Source organism: Salvelinus sp. IW2-2015, linkage group LG14, assembly GCF_002910315.2.
Source record: "Salvelinus sp. IW2-2015 linkage group LG14, ASM291031v2, whole genome shotgun sequence".
Taxonomy (NCBI): domain Eukaryota; kingdom Metazoa; phylum Chordata; class Actinopteri; order Salmoniformes; family Salmonidae; genus Salvelinus; species Salvelinus sp. IW2-2015.
In genome coordinates, this window is record NC_036854.1 from 38,966,768 (window position 1) to 38,987,242 (window position 20,475).

General features: G+C 43.0%; 2 protein-coding genes across 3 annotated transcripts in view; one reads left to right on the forward strand and one right to left on the reverse strand.

Annotated features, from left to right (window-relative positions):
• Positions 1–12,556: 12,556 nt before the first annotated feature.
• Positions 12,557–14,992, forward strand: ppp1r17 (protein phosphatase 1 regulatory subunit 17). 2 transcript variants are annotated; one of them, XM_023999634.2, is made up of 4 exons: positions 12,557–13,431; positions 13,863–13,977; positions 14,359–14,535; positions 14,805–14,992. In XM_023999634.2, exons 2-4 carry the CDS (start codon positions 13,905–13,907, stop codon positions 14,873–14,875), a joined length of 321 nt encoding a protein of 106 aa, XP_023855402.1. In that variant the 5' UTR covers positions 12,557–13,431; positions 13,863–13,904; the 3' UTR covers positions 14,876–14,992. The 2 variants fall into 2 exon arrangements, with proteins under 2 accessions (XP_023855402.1, XP_023855401.1); XM_023999633.2 differs by having other exon boundaries at positions 12,915–13,431; positions 13,827–13,977.
• The window catches only part of pde1ca (phosphodiesterase 1C, calmodulin-dependent a), a 118,854-nt gene continuing 112,869 nt past the window's right edge, over positions 14,491–20,475 (reverse strand). Inside the window, 2 exon segments of the mRNA XM_024000569.2 lie at positions 14,491–14,559; positions 18,663–18,836. Of these exon segments, the coding sequence (XP_023856337.2) occupies positions 14,543–14,559; positions 18,663–18,836 (191 nt within the window). The 3' untranslated portion in view covers positions 14,491–14,542.

Here is a 20,475-nt window from a genome sequence, read left to right on the forward strand (position 1 = left end):
CTGTACAAAGAGTTTGTGTGTGTATTGTTATTCCCTACGTATCAACAACAGCATTCGTCTCAACTAAGGATGTGTTCTCATTCCTTACTGTGACATGAAGTCTCCTACTGTTACCTACTTGCTTTAATGCTCTGGGTAAGACGGATCCCCATCCACATGAGATCCATGCAGTATGTGTATGCTATAGAGAGGAGTTCCTATGTGTCACCCCCCTGCTCTGGGTTATATCCTTATTAGCACAAGAGGTGGTCTAGCTCACGTCTCCTGCCTCTTCAGACCCCAATTAGCAGCTGTGAAGTACCATTCCAGCCTGTGAGCCTGATGCATTTCATGACCCCCTCCACTGGTGCTCCCAATTTAAATGTAAGAGCACCACATGCCATTTAGGAACACCAGAAAATAAGATTAAAAAAACTAATGTTTTATTGCAATACAGCCTACTGTATATAGAGCCACACAGTGGAAGTGTCATAATACCGATAAACCTAACGGTCAAACAGGGAGTCACCTTGTCCTAGAGAGATTTAGATGGTTATCAAAATGCCACGCCAGGGTAAGCCTACACAACACAGCTCTTATTTTAAGTGTTTGTAAAATCCCCTATAGGAAAAATGAATGGTGGAAAAATGATTGCAACCATTTCCTTGTTTGACTGCTAGGTTTTATGGGTATTATGACTCATACTGTGGTACTCTATTGGGCCTATGAATTCTAGTTACTTTTGAAGCAAATCTTGTGCCCTAGAAAGTAGTATGTACATTAGTTTATTATAAAATGTTGATAGTCATTTGTGAAATATTAGGTTTCAACATTGTGTAGAGATGCATTACATAAATTGCACACTTTCTCTTTAAAAAGGTCAGGTTTGTGATGGCAAAGTTCAAGAGATCTGTCATTTAACATAGTTTTTTCCCCAGTTGTCTTGAAAGCACCAAGTCTAATCATGACGTCAGTGATCTTCAAGTCAGAGCTCTGGAAAGTAATATGGTAGCTGCAGCCCAATAGAACCCCACAGTGGAGGTGTCATAATACCCATAAAACATAGTGGTCAAACAGGTAAATGGTTTCAATCATTTTTCCACCATTCATTATTTAATGTTAATTTCTCTACCATAAGCCGCCTCTCCAATGTCATTTTAGAGAATTTGGCAGTATGTCCAACGGGCCTCACAACCACAGTCCACATGTACCCACGCCAGCTCAGGACTTCCACATCCGGCTTCTTCAACTGCGGGATCGTCTGAGACCAGCCACCCAGACAGCTGATGAAATTGTGAGTTTGCTCAACCAAAGAATTTCTGCACAAACTGTCAGAAACCATCTCAGGGAAGCTCATCTGTGTGCTCGTCATCCTCACCAGGGTCTTGAACTGACTGCAGTTTGGCGTCATAACCGACTTCAGTGGGCAAATGCTCACTTTCGCTGGCCACTGGCACGCTGGAGAAGTGTGCTCTTCATGGATGAATCCCGGTTTCAACTGTACCAGGCAGATGGCAGACAGCGTGTATGGCGTTGTGTGAGCGAGCGGTTTGCTGGTGTCAACGCTGTGAACAGAGTGCCCCATGGTGGCGGTGTGGTTATGGTATGGGCAGGCATAGGGTACGAAAAATGAACACAATTGCATTTTATCGATGGCAATTTGAATGTGCAGAGATACAGTGACGAGATCCAGAGGCCAATTTTTGCGCAATTCATCCGCTGCCATCACATGTTTCAGCATGATAATGCACAGCCTCATGTCGCAAGAATGCTGTTCATTGACTACAGCTCAGCATTCAACACCATAGTACCCTCTAAGCTCATCATCAAGCTGGAGGCCATGGGTCTCAACCCCATCCTGTGCAATTGAGTCCTGGACTTTCTGACGGACCGCCCACAGGTGGTGAAGGTAGGAAACAACCTCCACTTCACTGACCCTCAAGGGTGCGTGCTCAGCCCCCTCCTGTTCTCCCTGTTCACCCACGACTGCGTGGCCATGCACGCCTCCAACTCAATCATCACGTTTGCAGAACAACAACGACGAAACAGCCTACAGGGAGAAGGTGAGGGCACTGAGTGTGGTGTCAGGAAAACAACTTCTCACTCAACGTCAGCAAAACAAAGGAGATGATCGTGGACTTAAGGAAACAGCAGAGGGAGCACCCCCTTATCCACATCGAAGGGACAGCAGTGGAGACGGTAGAAAGTTTTAAGTTCCTTGGCGTACACATCACAGACAAACTGAAATGGTCCATCCACACAGACAGTGTTGTGAAGAAACCTCAGGAGGCTGAAGAAATTGGGCTTGTCACCCAAAACCATGACAAACTTTTACAGATGCACAATCAAAGCATCCTGTCGGGCTATATCACAGCCTGGTACGGCAACTGCACCGCCTTCAACCGCAAGGCTTTCCAGAGGGTGGTGCGGTCTGCACAACGGATCACCGGGGGCAAACTTTCTGCCCTCCAATGACAGCTACAGCACCCGATGTCACAGGAAGGCCAAAAAGATCATCATGGACATCAACCACCCGAGCCACTGCCTGTTCACACCGCTACCATCCAGAAGGCGTGGTCAGTACAGGTGCATCAAAGCTGGGACCGAGAGACTGAAAAACAGCTTCTATCTCAAGGTCATCAGACTTAACAGCCATCACTAACTCAGAGAGTCTGCTGCCTACATTAAACCCAATCACTGGACACTTTAAAACTTCTTATGGCTGCAATCCCGTTAACGGGATCGATATGACAACAGCCAGTGAAAGTGCAGGGCGCCAAATTCAAACGACAGAAATCTCATAATTAAAATTCCTCAAGCATACAAGTATTTCACACCATTTTAAAGATACACTTCTTGTTAATCCCACCACATTGTCCGATTTCAAAAAGGCTTTACAGCGAAAGCACCACAAACGATTATGTTAGGTCACCGCAAAATCACAGAAAAACACAGCCATTTTTCCAGCCAAAGACAGGAGTCACAAAAAGCAGAAATAGAGGTAAAATTAATCACTAACCTTTGATGATCTTCATCAGATGACACTCATAGGACTTCATGTTACACAATACATATATGTTTTGTTTGATAAAGTTCATATTTATATCCAAAAACCTCAGTTGGCGCCATGTTCAGAAATGCCTCCAAAATATCCGGAGAAATTGCAGAGAGCCACATCAAATAACAGAAATACTCATCATAAATTTTGATGAAAGATACATGTTTTACATATAATTAAAGATACATTTGTTCTTAATGCAACCGCTGTGTCAGATTTCAAAAAGCGTTACGGCAAAAGCACAATATTCAAAAATCTAAGAACAGCGTTCAGCCACAAAAGGAAGACATACAGTTACCCGCCAAATTGTGCAGTCAACAAAAGTTATAAATAGCATTATAAATCTTCACTTACCTTTGCTGATCTTCGTCGGAATGCACTCCCAGGACTCCGTCTTCCACAAATGTTTGTTTTGTTCGTTAATGTCCATCATTTATGTCCAAATAGCTACTTTTGTTAGCGTGTTTGGTAAACAAATCCAAAGTCAGGAAGCGCGTTCACTAAAAGCAGACGAAATGTCAAAAAGTTCCGTAACAGTCAGTAGAAATATGTCAAACGATGTATTGAATCAAACTTTAGTATGTTTTTAACATGAATCTTCAATAAAGTTCCAACCCGGAGAATTCCATTGTCTTCAGAAGTGCGATGGAACAGAGCTCCCTCATGTGAACGCGCATGGTCAGAGCATGGTCAGGTCATGGTAGACCTTACTCATTCCCGTCTCCTTCGGCCCCACTCTCCTTCGGCCCCACATCAGACAAGGTTCTACAGACTGTTGACATCTTGTGGAAGCCATAGGAAGTGCAAACTGGGATTTCTTCTCAGGTTTTTGCCTGCCATATGAGTTCTGTTACACTCACAGACATCATTCAAACAGGTTTAGAAACTTCATAGTGTTTTCTATCCAATACTACTAATAATATGCATATATTAGCAACAGGGACTGAGGAGCAGGCAGTTTACTCTGGGCACCTTTCATCCAAGCTACTCAAAACTGCCCCTGCAGCCATAAGAAGTTAATAAATAGATCACTAGTCACTTTATACAATGTACTCTAAATAATGCCACTTTAATAATGTTTACATATCTTACATTACTCATATCACGTGTATATACTGTATTTTATACCATTGCACATTGCGCATTGCCTATGCCGCTTGGCCATCGCTCATCCATATACTTATATGTACATATTCTCATTCACCCCTTTAGATTTGTGTGTATTAGGTAGTTGTTGGGGAATTGTTAGATTACTTGTTAGATATTACTGCACTGTCGGAACTAGAAGCACAAGCATTTCGCTACACTCACATTAACATCTGCTAACCATGTGTATGTGACAAATAAAATGTGATTTGTACACACTTCCTGGAAGCTGAAATACGACTCAAACTCACCCTCTGGCTTAAACAGAAGTCTAAACTCTAGTGGTACTGTACCTCAATGTATATTAGTTGCGTGGTAAGAAACGGAAGGGAAAATAACAAGGTGCTTTCGACAAACCCACTCCTTTTCACACTTGCACTTCTTTCCATTCGATGCACCCACACTCCTGTAACCATATTGGTATATATGGTGTTAATTCAGATTCAAAAGTCGAACAGCCGCAATATGGCGCCCGTGACCAAAATAAAACAATTGTGGGAGCAAACAATTGAGTCGAGAACTGTGGTCGAGTGAGCAGAGGACGGGTGACGCGAGTGCAGGCTAGCATGGTGCGACCAAATTAAACTTGAGAGCTTGCGAGTGTGACTGAGCGAGCAGAACTGCGTTTCTGCATGCAGTAAATATTTTTGAGAGCAGAGATTTTTGTTCACCTAACTACTTAAGACATTGGCTCGAATCTAGTTTGTTCCTTTAGATTTTGAGAAGAATGAACAACTAAGGAAGAACATTTCACCTCTCCAACCCCAAACCCCGGCTTGGTCTGCTTCGCAAGCTGTCAAGTCTACTCCCGCTCCCCCACTCGACATCGCCAGTTTACTAACCACCGGTCTTGGCAACCCATCACGATGCACACCTGGTAACCCTCATTGCACTCACCTGCTCCTCATCATGAGGCACACCTGAACTTCATCACTACCCTGATTACTTCCCCTTTATCTAGCACTCCCTAGCGTCACGCTTCAGGCAGTATTGGTTCAGTTTTCATGTCCAGACGCTTCTCTTGTTTTGTATCGCGCCATGTTTGTTATTATTAAACTCACCATCTGCACCTGCTTCCTGACTCCCTGCGTCTACGTTTACAGAATACTGCCTCAGAAATGATGGAAGCAGCAGATGATTACACCATCTTCCAGATGGTCGAGGAACTGATTAATCTACTCCATCAATACCACGACCAGCTGGCTCTACTATGTACGACCATGAAGGAGGTCCTCCGAGTTCTCCACCGCCAGTGAGGTTCTCCATACATCTGACGGAAAGCCTCCTACCATGGGTTGTCACAGTGAGCCAGTCCCCCAGCATACCCAGCCTTCCAACCAAGTCAGCGAAGCCTGACTTTCCCTTCCGGAGAAGTATGACGGTACTCCATTGAAATGCTGTGGCTTCCTACTCCAGTGCTCCCTCTATTTCGCCTATCAGACGGGAGTTCCCACCCACCACCGAGAGGTCCAAGTGGGCTACGGCCGTCTGGGAGAGAGGAGAGGATGAGTTGGATTCCAATGAGAGGTTCATGGCTCTGTTCAGGGCGGTCTTCGACCATCCTCCAGACGGTAGAGAGGGAGGTGGGCAACTTTTTCAACTACAGCAGGGTGCCCAGACCACTGCTTAGTATGCCCTTACCTTTCGGACTGTGGCAGCCTCCAGCGGATGAAATGAGCCAGAGCTCCGCACTCTATTCCGCAGTGGACTGCGTAAGGAGGTTCAGATGGAGTTGGCATGTCGAGATGACAACCTAGCCTTGGACGCTCTCATCTCGATGGCCATCCCTCCTTTGGCTGTCCTGAAGCAGAGGGCATGCACCTCTCTGCGGTAGAGCGGCATTGCCAGAGACAGCTGGGGCTCTGTTCCTATTGCGGCCAGGAGGGGCTTCAGCGGTGCCGGTGCGTCCTAACCCGGGGTCCACTAAAGCAGAGGGGTGGCCCCGTGACCTTCCATCTCCCAGGGTAGGAGTGAGTATTCCATCATCACTTTCCGCCAAACCCTTTCTGGTGTAAATTTCACTGACTGGCTGTCCCTTATCTGTTGTCTCTATAGCTCTAGTGGACTACGGTGCTGCTGGGAACTACATCAAACCGGCCCTCTCCACCTCGCTGAACATAACTTCATATCTGCTCTTGTCTCCTTTTCCTGTCCAAGCTCTGGATATGCGATGTGGTAAACCGTGGGGTGTTGGGTTAAGTGCACAGAGATTAATACAGAGACAGGGAGGCTCTAGTCAGAAAACACGACTTCACTAGACAACAAAATAAACGTAGCATCAAAATAATGTAGGTTTGGCTCAGCCCTTCATCTCAGATTCTGCTCTGTGTCTGTCTCCTCGCGGTGTGCCACGGTGCTCCCTATATGTGGCCTACATGGCTGGTTGGCACTCTCCCCTAATTATCTCTACTTGGAGCCATCAGCGTCGGGGTGCCCAGCCTGTGTACTCCCAGCAGAGGGAGCCAACGTCGCAGCACGTACCTTTCCTTTATCACCAACCCCCGGGGCAGACCTCCCGGGATACCACAGCGACCATTGGGATCCGGCACAATTACTCACGTCACAGCACCCCTCACCGTGGGACCCAAGCACCAGGACACCCTTCCCGACTTCATCATTGCCACACTCATACACAAAGTCATCCTCGGCCTCCCATGGCTCCAACTCAATAATCCCACCATCTCCTGGTCAAAGATGAGATTCACCGCCTGGGGACCAGGATGCCGGAGGAACTGCTTTCCCACACCCTGTAGTTCAACATTGTTGGATGGTCCTGTGAGTGTCCTCCAGCCCACAAGCAATCCTCACATATCATTGGCCCCGTGTTTAGGGATGTTGACATCCGCCAGACTCTGGAGAGGGAACCGACTCCTGCCCTCTAGAGCGCATCTACATCCCCACGGGGTGAGCGATCGGCTGTTGACCTGGGCGCACACATCCCTTGCCGTTGACCTGGGCACACCCAGGTATCACCTGCACCATCTAATCCCTCTCCGATAAATACTGGTGGCCCATCTTGGCGCAGGACGTTGCCCACTATGTCAACTCATGTTTGGTATGTACTCAATCCAAATCTCACCGACTTGCTCCAGCAGGTAAACTACTCCCCCTTCCCCTCCATCAGTGACCTTGGTCACATCTGTCCATAGACTTTGTAACAGATCTAGCCCTTTCTGATGGTTTTACCACTTTTCTGGTTGTTGACAGATTCTCCAAATCTTGCCGTTTTATCCCTCTCTGGTCTACCTAATAATAGTTGCTGAGGCACTATTCTAGCACTATTCTTCTGGTACTATGGCCTTCCGGAGGACATTTTTTCCGACCGTGGTCCTCAATTCATGTCAAGGGTCTGGAAAGCCTTTATGGAGAAGCTGGGGGCCACGATCAGCCTCACATTTGGGTACCGGCCTCAGTCTAACGGAGAAGACCAACCAGAAGCTGGGGAGGTTCCTAAGGAGTCACTGCCAGGACCGGCAGGCTGAGTGGGAACTCACTTTGTCACTCCTCCACCGGGCTGATTTCCTTCCAGTGCGTCCTGGGATATCAACTGGCCCTGGCTCCATGGACTCCGAGCCAGACCGAGGCCCCTGCAGTTAACGAGTGGTACCAGAGGAGGTATGGAACGCCACCCACCTGAGGCTCCAGCGTGCCTTCTGCCGTTAGAACGATCAGGCAGACCGCCACCCCTCCCCTCCTGGACTCCCAACGTCATGGGGGTTGGCTCCAGTACCTGGTGGACTGGGAGAGGTACGGTCCAGAGGAGCGGTGTTGGGTTCCAGTGGACGACTTTCTAGATCCCAACATCATCCGAGATATCTCCCTTCGTTGTGCGGACCGCTCCTCGCCCTTGTGGACTTCTCCCTGGCCTGTGTTGTCCTGTGGCTGGAGCCGCACATCGGTGGGAAAGGGGGTGGGGGGGAGAAGTCACGTCTAATCCCACTCCGGCGCTCGACGCCACCGGTTTAATAACCACCGGTACTGGCAACCCATCAAGACGCATACCTGGCAACACTCATTACGCACACCTGCGCCTCATTACGCACACGTGGACTTCATCACTACCCTTAATTACTTCCCCTTTATCTAGCACTCCCTAGCGTCAGGCAGTATTGGTTCCATTTTCATGTCCAGATGCTTCTCTCGTTTTGTAACTCTCCATGTTCGTTATTATTAAACTCACCATATGCACCTGCTTCCTGACTCCCTGGGTCTACGGTACACACGTGTTCCCGGAAGTCTCGCGATGTTGCGCCTCAGGTTTTAAAAACTCGATAATAGGGTTTAGAGAGAAACACAGAAAATAAGGTTCTGAGGTTAACACCAATCTTAGGAGATCTTGTGTTTTGTTCCATGAGAGAACATCAGTCAGTTAACCTGACCTTTATGAATTATGAAGCCTTCATGTGCTTTTTTTATTATTACATAAATGGTTAAAAATTCACAAAGTGGCGTTAGTTGATGACGATTATCTGATTGAGCAAACTGTATAAAATCAACGAACCATGGTGGAGTTGGTGCCTACAAATGACGCAATTACTATATGTCTCTATAGGACGATATATATATATATATATATATATATATATATATATATATATATATATATATATATATATATATATATATATATATATATATATATATATATTACCTTGTTGGGCTTGACCAAAAATAGATTTACTGTAGTAATGGTGCAAGAATGACGTTAACAATTTGTAAGCCCAATTTGTAAGTCGCTCTGGATAAGAGCGTCGGCTAAATGACTTAAATGTAAATGTAAATGTTAACAAATCTGTGTTTTTCTAGGGAACTCGGAAACAATGGTACAGCGACGTCTTATCATTACTATTATCTGGGGGATTTTTTTTCATAGTTGCACAGTGCTTGATACTAGAGGAGAAAATGCTATGCGACAAGAACACATCAACAACCCAGTCTTCCATCAGATTTCAAAGGGCCCCGCCTGATTGAAACATGAGTGGTTTATTTGTGATAAGCAGACAACACAGGTTGTGTAATTAATTTATTAGAAATAGAATAGGCTTCTATGCTCTCAGCAACTTAGTAATGTAGTCAATGGTATCCCCTATAGAAGGATTATGTTGGGTCATGTTGCACAACCTACCATTTCCATTTGTGTTTCATAACTGGGCAACTATGTCAGATAAATGTCCATTACTTTTTTAGATTTAGTTACAAATAAGCAGAAGTTCAATCAACCAATGATATTTTACAGATAAATAATTAACAGACTTTCAGCATGCTTATAGGGAAGGGCACTCAACATGCTCGGCACTGACACAAATTACTGATGATTGGCTAAAAGACATTGATTATTAGAAGATTGTAGGAGCTGTTTTGTTAGATTTCATTGCAGCTATTGATATCATTGATCATAACCCATTACTGAAAAAACGTAGGTGTTATGGATTTACATCTTCTTTATCATGGATTGAGAGTTCCCTATCTAATTGAACACAGAGTCTTTTTTTATGGAAGCCTCTCTAAAGCAAATTCAGTTGAGTGTGGTGTACCACAGGGCAGCTGACTTGGGCCATTATTGTTTTCTGTGTTTACTAATGACCTTCCACTGACCTTAAGTAAAGCTTGTGAGTGTATACTCAACATGTATACTCATGTACTCAACTGTATACATGTCAGCTATAACAGTAATATAATTCACTGACACCCTTAACATAGAGATCCAGCCAGTTTTAGAATGGGTAACTATCAGTGGGCTGGTGTTATCTAAAAAACTAAAAGCATTGTTTTTGGGACAAATCACTCACTCAACCCTAAACCTCATTTAGATGTATATTTGACTAATGTGGCAATTCAGCAAGTTGAGGAGACTAAGCTGCTGGGTGTAACCCTAGATAGCAAGCTGTCATGGGCAAAACATATAGACTCAATGGTTGCTAAAATGTGAAGAGGTCTGTCCATGATAAGGCATTTCTCTGCTTTCTTGAGATCTAAATCCTACAAGCCCTAGTTTTGTCGCACCTGGACTACTGCCCAGTTGTGTGGCCATGTGTGGCAAAAAAGGACATGGGAAAGTAACAGTTGGTCCAGAACAGAGCAGCACGTATTGCACTTTAGATGTCAGTAGTATGCATGTAAATCTCTCCTGGCTCAAAGTTGAGGAGAGATTGACTGCATCACTATTGGTCGTTGTGCTAGGTGTTGATGTGTTAAAGGTACTGAACTGTCTGTTCAAGCAGTTGGCACACAGTTCAGACACTCATCTGTACCACACAAGACATGCAGCCAGATGTCTCTTCACAGTTCCCAGGTCCAGAACAGAGGCTGGGAAACACACAGTATTAAATAGAGCCATGACTAGATGGAATTCTCTGTCACCCCAGGTAACTCAAATTAGCAATAAAACAAGATTCAAAAACCAGATAACATAACACCTTAACTTATTTGGGACAGGGGGGCAGTATTGAGTAGCTTGGATAAAAAGGTGCCCAGAGTAAACTGCCTGCTACTCTGTCCTAAAAGCTAGATTATACATATTATTAGTAGATTTGGATAGAAAACACTCTGAAGTATCTAAAACTGTTTGAATGATGTCTGTGAGTATAACAGAACTCATATGGCAGGTAAAAACCTGAGAAAAAATCCAACCAGGAAGTGGGAAATCTGAGGTTGGTCATTTTTCAACTCATTCCCTATTAAAGATACAGTGGGATATTGATCATGTTGCACTTCCTAAGGCTTCCACTAGATGTCAAGTCTTTAGAACCTTGTTTGATGCTTCTACTGTGAAGTGGGGCCGAATGAGAGGGGATTGAGTAAGGTCTGCCATGAGCTGAACATGCGCTGACCATGCGCGTTCACGTGAGAGCGAGCTCTGTTCCATCGCATTTTTGAAGACAAAGGAATTCTCCGGTTGGAACATTATTGAAGATTTATGTTAAAAACATCCTAAAGATTGATTGTATACTTCGTTTGACATGTTTCTACGGACTGTAATATGACTTTTCGTCTGAACTTTTGCCTGGACCTGCGTGAGTTTAGATTGTGTACTGAACGCGCGAACAAAACGGAGTTATTTGGACATAAATGATGGACATTATCGAACAAAACAAACATTTATTGTGGAACTGGGATTCCTGGGAGTGCATTCTGATGAAGATCATCAAAGGTAAGTGAATGTTTCTAATGTTATTTCTGACTTCTGTTGACTGCACAATATGGCGGATATCTTTTTGTCTTGTTTGGGCTCTGAGCGCCGTACTCAGATTATTGCATGGTTTGCTTTTTCCGTAATGCTTTTTTGAAATCTGACACAGCGGTTGCATTAAGGAGAAGTGTATCTAAAGTTCCATGCATAACACTTGTATTTTCATCAACATTTATAATGAGTATTTCTGTAAATTGATGTGGCTCTCTGCAAAATCACCGGATGTTTTGGAAGCAAAACATTACTGAACGTAACGCGCCAATGTAAACTGAGAGTTTTGGATATAAATATGAACATTATCGAACAAAACATACATGTCTTCTGTAACATGAAGTCCTATGAGTGTCATCTGATGAAGATCATCAAAGGTTAGTAATTCAGTTTATCTCTATTTATGCTTTTTGTGACTCCTCTCTTTGGCTGGAAAAATGGCTGTGTTTTTCTGTGGCTATGTACTGACCTAACATAATTGTTTGGTGTGCTTTCGTCGTAAAGCCTTTTGAAATCTGACACGTTGGCTGGATTCACAACAAGTGTAGCTTTAATTTGGTATATTGCATGTGTGATTTCATGAAAGTGTAATTTTTATAGTAATTTATTTGAATTTGGCGCTCTGCATTTTCACTGGATGTTGGCCATGTAGGACGCTAGCGTCCCACATATCCCAGAGAGGTTAAGGCACGACGGGGACTGTGAAAAGACAGACATTTATATATATATATATACTGAACAAAAAATATTAATGCAGTAGTTCTGGTCCCATGTTGGTACCATTCAAACTTTTCCATACACACAAAAAACAAACATTTGTGCACACATTTGTTTACATCCCTGTTAGTGAGCATTTCTCCTTTGCCAAGATAACCCGTCCACTTGCTAGATGTGCATAAATTGCATATATTTTTATATATTTTTTGTGTGAATTTTGTATTGTATAATGTATTGAATTATGTAGTGTTATTTATCTTATTTGTTGTGTTTTGGCAGCGGCTAATTGGGGATCCAAATAAAATACTAAATACAAACATTAAAGCACTGTTGCAGATATTTAGTTGAAACCTGGGTGAAATTGAGAACTATTATGTACATTTCATCAAAATGCTACCAAGGTATTGTAAAATAAATTTGAGTAAAACAATCAAATTGAATAGTTTAGCGCTGTGAAATTAGACACTGGATATTAGTCATATCACATGTGGTATTGTGCCCAGGGGAAATATCACTGATCTCATATCGAAAGATAATATCATGGGATGACAGAGCAGATAGAGCGGATATCAATAACCAAAAGCAGGGGATGGTTGAACGGGTAGCGTAAGCTTACTCCATGACATCTGGGATTTTCCTTTAACCTATCTGCTCTCCATTGGGGTGGCAGGTAGCCTAGTGGTTAAAGCGTTGCGCCAGTAAGCGAAAGGTTGGTGGATCGAATTCCTGAGCTGACAAGGTAAAAATGTGTCGTTCTGCCCCTGAACAAGGCAGTTAACTGTTCCTAGGCTGTCATTGTAAATAACAATTTGTTCTTAACTGACTTGCCTGGTTAAATAAAAAATCTGCTATTCATTTAACTTCTGCCCTTCCACCTATCCATGTCATCCTTTTTTATTCTCCTAATTTTCCCTTTCCTCTTATTTTGTCTCATTCTTTCCTCTGCCACTGTCCCATCTCCTATTCCTCTCTCCGTTTCTTCTGCTCTCTGTCTTCTTCCCCTCTCTTTCTTCCACCTTCCTCCTCCTCCCTCGCTCTCCTACATAGAGCCCCCTCACGGGCCCTGCTGCTGTCATTGAACCTGTTGAAGTTTGCTAATTAAGATCCCATTCAAATTCATCATACCATTTGGACAGCGGTCCAGCAGACACAGGATAAGAGGGCTCCTGTCACCGTGACAACGGGCGCTAATGGAGACTGTGGACTGGGCGGATGGGTGGTGATGATGCTCCTCCTCCGGACTGGGCGGATGGGTGGTGATGATGCTCCTCCTCCGAGCTACTTAACACCATGGCTTTGATCTGGCCTGGCACTCACTCCTTCTGTCCTGTCTGCTCACTGCACAGCTGAGGTGAGATATACACTCTACATCTCTATCTGTCGATGTTTGTCGGTCTGTCTATTCTGTGTTTATTACTCTCTCCTCCGAATGGCATTACCATTGCTTTGTAGCGCTTGTGAAAAGTTTTAGTGAGTCTCTTATAACATTACAGATGTATTTATGCAATTGTGATTTCTATTCATGTTTCTAATTGGCAAGGAGATTTATGCCAGTTTACCAATTTATCCACTTGCAACGGTCAGTTGAACTAGAGCAAAACACAGCATTAACAGAAAGGGGTTTTATCAGTCAAAATCAACTTTTTAACTGAGTCATTCAAAGCTAGACAATCTGACTACAGTTTCCCTGATGTGTTGAAGTCCCTTATTGACATGAGCATAAATAATGGATCTATGTGTGTCCAGACTGAGACTGGGCTGTGTTATCTGATCTGGGTCCAGACTGGGAGAAAGAGGATAAGAGAGAGAGAAGAGGAGGAGAAGATGTCTACAGGCTGTGTGAGGTCGCCCCCGGAGACAGCGGAACACAGACTGACGGGTGAACAGGAACACCACTGTGAGTATCTGAGAGACAGAGGGGAGGGGGAGGGAAACAGAAAGAAGGAGAGAAAAGGAGAGGGAGAGAGCAGATCTCCACTGGGACCAACCAACACAGTGACAGATGGTAAGACAGCAGCCAGGTCTGCTTACTGTCACACAATGCCTTTGTGTATTCGTGATGTGGATTACGTATGTGTAGATTCACACACGCGCACACACACACTATGAAATACCACCACTTTACACGACCACATACTGCATTATACGCAATACTTTTCTTTGAAACCACAAGTTTCCGTTCCATTTTTGTGATTAACTTATCAATAGCAACAAACAACACATCTCATAGTTACTGTATAAATATAAATAACATGTATGTTATATTTCTGTGTAACAGATCAGATGGTGGAGCCTGTGAGGACCCTGCTAGAGGAGGGGGCAGGGATGACCAGAGCTGTGCAGGGGAAACACTGTCCTGAGGCAGTGCACCCCGAGGAGCAGCCAGATGAGCAGGAACTGAAGAAACCACGCAGGAAAGACACGCCCGTCCTCAACACTCCTCCACTCATACCAGGTCAGTCTCACTCTCTTGTTGTTACTGTTAGAGACAAAATGAGACTTGAAGTAAACTGTAAAATAGTGGTTTGGCTTAATATGTTGATGTAATGTACAGTAACAAGATGTGTAAGTAACCTCTATGCTTAAATTATGGACAGTAATGTATTTATAAGGGTGACATTCTGTACATTGTGACCTCATAAATTGATATTGGTGTCGTAACAGATTCGCAGTATGAATCTTTTACCATAATTTTTTATGTGTTGAGTCACTTGCCTTCATCAGGTGTGAGGATGGTGAAAGGAGAGAAGAGAATGATTCACATGGAGGATGAAGAGAAGGATGGAAAGAACTAGAAGTCATTGGAGGAGAGTTTCTTGCCTACATTTTTTGTTGTTGACATTGTTGTTTTCAGTTGTCATATTACTAATATGTAGCCTATACATGTTAATTAAAAGTAGCTCTACAATGTGTGGCTGTTATCTTTCATTTACAAACAAGGTATAAAGATGCTGATGTCAATGCATGCATTCAATGTAATATACTGTATCTAGCCAAAGGTTGCATCGTGGCCATTACAATGTAGAAAAAAGCATATCTCTTATGGAAGATGCCAAAACGTTGGAGAAAACAATAGAATGCAAAGTCAAAGTTACTGGTTTCCATCTGTGGCAAAGTTTTCCCTAAATGGTTATGACAAATCCAGCTCCAGAACCAGCCTAGCCAGCTGGCTATTCTTTTGAATATGATGTAGATAAAAAAACAGCAACAACAGATGATATTAGCTAGCTAGATAAGGTTAGCATGCTAGCTATCTACACTGACAGCTGTCAGTTCCCTATTTGTTGTTGTTTCTCCAGTCCACGTCGAAATCACCATGACATTCTTTCCCACCCCCAATTCTTAAACATGTATAAGTAGCCTGCCTCATTCATCAGCGGTGCATCCTAAACAAGCATTCTTGCTCTAGGGCAGAGAGGAAGAGGCAAAGCGAGAGGTTTTAATCTGCCCAAATCTGTTTACGTAAATAAGCACACGAACTGAATAACTTTTGTATGGTAGTCAATAAGAGTATCAAATTTGGACAACAAAAAATGTCATCGCTAATTTGCTACAAGAGGCTTATTTGATCTAATAGAAATGGCATAATGGTTAGGTTGCTACGAATGCACTGATGTAAGTGGACGCATGTGGGATTTAGGCCACAATTTTTTTTGTTAATATCAGAGTTGTGCTTGTTGTCACAGAGATACAGTTTATAGAGGACGCATTACGGATCTAGCCGTTTTAGCATGGACATTGCCATTGAGGACTTCCACAATTTTAAAATAGTCAACTGGGTCGGTTTTCCGAGCCAGAGAAATCAGCCAATGAAGAAGAAAATGTACTACTTTAAAATAGAGAGAGCCTCAATGGTGCTACCCATGCTGTCCCAGATGCTATAAAGGCACAGATGCAAAGACGAGTCCTCTATGGCCTATTGTTCATGCACTTATCTGACCTCTCATTGGCTAGAATGGTCCCATCTTATCTCCCCTCCCACATGTGTTCCATCTTTGAGGACATATATTTCCATTGTTAGAGCGATCACTTGACTGTCTTGTCAATATAATAGACAATATTTGTCTAGGGCAGGAATTACATCTGGTGGGTGCCTTTTAAAGCTAGACGAACAGGGGGGGTTCTTCCATACAGACCAGTGGAGGGCTGGTGGGAGGAGCTACCGGATGACAGGCTCATTGTAATGGCTGGAATGGAATAAATGGAACGAAGTCAAACATGGTTTCCATATGGTTGATGTGTTAGATACCATTCCATTGATGCCGTTCCCGCTATTACAATGAGCCTGTCCTCCTATAGCTCCTCCCACCAGCCGTCACTGATACAGACACAGAGACAGCAACATAATTGGACAATAGAACTCACAGGGGTGAGCTTGCTTTATACAGATTTGCATTGTGTAGGCTTGCACTATTCAATTGTAGGCCCAATAAAAAAAAGTTACTCACAGTCTATGTCAGCTATTATGTTTATTGATTAATTCCAGTTAATATTTCTTTGGGGAAAAAGTCTAGGTAGCCTAGTCAGCCCAAGTTTGAATATTTACCAAATTTCATCTCATTAACATTTCTTTGTAASACAAACAAATGAGCTATAAATAGACAATATTCCCACTTAGTTTACCCTGGCCAGAGGGACAGGGCATAGTAGACGACGGTATGCAGTTGGTATTGTTAGTAGCCTACATTTGATCAGACTGCAACACAGCATGTCAGATCGCTAATGTTTAGGTGTAGGCAGCTACAACATTTTTGTACAGAGTTTTTGCTTGTGTCTGTCAGGAGTGATGCGTTATCCCCTTTGCTAAATAAATACCGGAGGAAAGTGGAGAGTGTCTTAAGCTTGTGCATTGTGCCTGGCCAGCGCGACCTTGCAATTTTCTTAAATCTGATTGGCCAAGACAGGCACGCAGCACTCCGATGTGAAGGACAAATTGTGCATGAGTAGACAAACCATGAAGCAAAAATCTGTAAAAAAAAACAGCACTTTGTGCCTATTTTGTCAATATTAAACTAAATGAAAAGTTACTGGGCGCTGCCCTATCTGATTTAAAAGTGCTGGGGCAAATGCCAGCTCACCACATGTTTTGTAGCAGCCCTGGTCCTTATTGCTATTAGCGTATAGAGACGCATTGACAGATAAATGAAAAGGAAATATGTTTTGAAGTGTCTGTCTTATATCTGAGAGATATAAGAAAGCTCAGGATAATTTTTTAAATGTGGAAATGCCCTATTGACTTCCATTCATTTTTTGGCTCTGAACTGGGTTCCCTTAAGTCGTGTCTTGTGAGGCTTGTACGTGTTTGTGATAGTCTCAGCTTTCAATGGTGGGGTAGCCCAAACAGTTCGGACACTACAGACAGAAGTTGGCACATTGTGGTACCTTGAAGCTTGTGGGGGTCTTAGAGCAAAACAGAGAACACAGGTCTAGTTTTGATTTACAAATAACCTTAATTCAATGTGAAATCCACAAAGAATTTTACCATGTCATTGGATTTAGGTTCAAAGTTGGGTGAAAAAAAGCCATAATTTCCTTATGTTGATTTACTTTTTTTCAAATCCAATCAGTCTTCCACATTGATTCAACGTCAACACATTGCATTTTTGTTGCTGAAATAACGTGGAAACAACGTTGATTCAGCAAGTTTTTGCCCAATGGGCACCATCATTTTTCGTGAATGTCTCAGCTTTCCATAGTGGTGTACATTCGTTTCTAGCCTAAACCGTTTGGACTCTGCAGACGTTTCCATGAAAAGACAGATTTACGGGATGTCTCCTGGTCTGATAAACACTACTGTAGCTCTGCCACCCTCCACCGCAGAAGCGGAAGGCCAACATCAGTGGATGTGGTGGATTGAGACGCGCCCATGCTAAAAAACTGATTTATCCAGCTTATACAGACAGATTGCGACAGGGATTGTTTTATTATGCTAATTCGATTTTTGTGCGGGCCTCGACTCTAGTTAACCTATGTCACTTTTGTTTTCACATGGCTCATGCCCGGGAGGAAGCCCGGTTCCAAATAGATTGCAATCAATGCTAACTCGGTTCACCCAGGGGGCCGGGGCATGCCCGGGGCATTAATCGAATCCCCTCATTGGCACATCCCCGTATGGCAATGGCTTATTTGCATATAGGCCGACTGTAGCTCAGATTGGTTATGGTGCACAGATCTGTGTAGAGTCTGGGCCTGGACAAGACTGACACGTTTTATTCTTTTTTATTTACAGGGGAGTCTATTAATTGCCCAGATTTTCACAAATACCCAACTCAACGTCATTCCCAAACATGAAAACGTGAAAAATGCTTCTTGTCACAAAATGTCAAAACAAATGCGCCATATTCTTCCAGAGGGGGTGTAGATAAACATATTTTAACAAGATTGAATGGGTCTAAAACACTGTCAGTTCCTCTTTAACTACTATATATAAAATAATAATTGAATAATCTATTGTCTGGGAACAGCTTTGCATTGTTGTCACCAGTATAAGTATAAGTGAGAACAACGTGGGTTGCAACGTCTACATATGTCATTTCCCGTGAGGTCTCTTCCTGTGAGGTCACTTCTTGTGATGTCACTTACTCCGGCGCAGGGAGATGCCCTGAAGCTTCCTGACTCTGCTCCTGGGGTCAATGGGCCTGCCCTCGGTTCTCTCCCTCTCTTTCTCTCTGGAGGGTAGTGCCAGGTGAGAGTTGGCACAGTAGCTCGGTCTCTTGTAGTAGCGAATCAGATCATAGCCCTCCGAGCCTGACAAGTCTGCAAGAGAAAAGGTCACCATGTCAGTTGTCAGGGAAAAACCATCGTCAAGGTTTTTATTTTGTTTATCTTTTTTTATACATGGTCACATTTCTATCCTCATATGCAGATACAGTATATGTGTATGTGGTGCAAACCTAGGTTAAAATACTATTTAAGGTATTTCAATTACTTTCAAGTATTTTTTTTTAAAGACAAGTAGTTGAATACTGGAATGTATTTGGAAGACTGACTCAAACACTGACTCAAATATACTCCCAAGTATTTGAAATCCAGACATTTGAAAATAGTATTTGAAATAAGTAATTGAAAATACTTTCAAATAGGAGGCTATTTATAGAAAATTATTTGAAAATACTTTCAAATATTTCCAATATAAGCAGTTGATTCAGGCCACATTATTTGAAAATACTCAAAAACACAGCAAATAATTTGTTAAATAACAAATAACGAAATACAAATGTATTTGAACCCAGATCTGATGTGGTGCTATCTATTGTTTATTCTATTATTTTGTAAACCATTGTAGAGTACTTTTATGGGTTATTCTGTTATAGGTAGTCTGGTGTTAGACCTCACACATACAGTACTGACAATACAAACATTTTGTGTGCTTAATACATAATAGGTTTTACAAAAAGTTTTAAACTGGACACAATGAAGACACTGAGTCGTGATCTGAGCCCTTTGAGTTCAGATTTATTGTCACAACAGTGCACTAACGTAGCGTTGGAACAAACAACACCACATGGCCTGCTGCACAGTTTGTTCTTGGTGTGTGATCAATAAAATCTTCAATTCAAACAAAATAAGACAAAAAAAGTGGGGAAAAACATGAGGACAACCGGTTTGATGATTACCAAATGAAACCCCTTGAAGCAATACTCACAAAAAAAAGTTAACATTGTTATGGCTTCAAATACATAAAGTAAGTGCTGTGAAAAAGTATTTTCCACATCAGATTTTCTGTATTTTTGCATATTTTTTACACTGAAAGTTATCAGATCTTCAACCAAAACCTAATATTATATAAAAGGGACCATGAGCGAACAAATAACAAACCATTTAGACATATTTATTTATTAATGAAAGTTGCAACACCCAATGCCCCCGTGCGAAACAGTAATTGCCCCCTTATACTCAATAACTGGTCATGCCACCTTTATCTGCAATAACTGCAACCAAACGCTTTCTGTAGTTATCAATTAGTCTCTCACAGTGGGTGGAGGAATTTCATCCCACTCCTCCATGCAGAACTGCTTCAACTCAGTGACGTGTGGGTTTTCAAGCATAAACTGCTCATTTCAGGTCCTGCCACATCTCAATGGGTTTGGCAGGGATGTTCTTGTCCCATCGCGCACTAGCGACTCCTGTGGCGGGCCGGGCACAATGCATGCTGACACGGTCGCCAGGTGTATGGTGTGTCCTCCAACTCATTGGTTCGGCTGGCTTCTGGGTTAAGCGGGCGTTGTGTCAAGAAGCAGGGCGGCTTAGCAGGGTCGTGTTTCAGAGGACGCAGAGGACGCTCTCGACCTTCGCCTCTCCCGAGTCCATACGGGAGTTGCAGCGATGGGACAAGACAGTAACTACCAATTGGATACCACAAAGTTGGGGAGAAAAAAGGGGTAAAAAAATATAA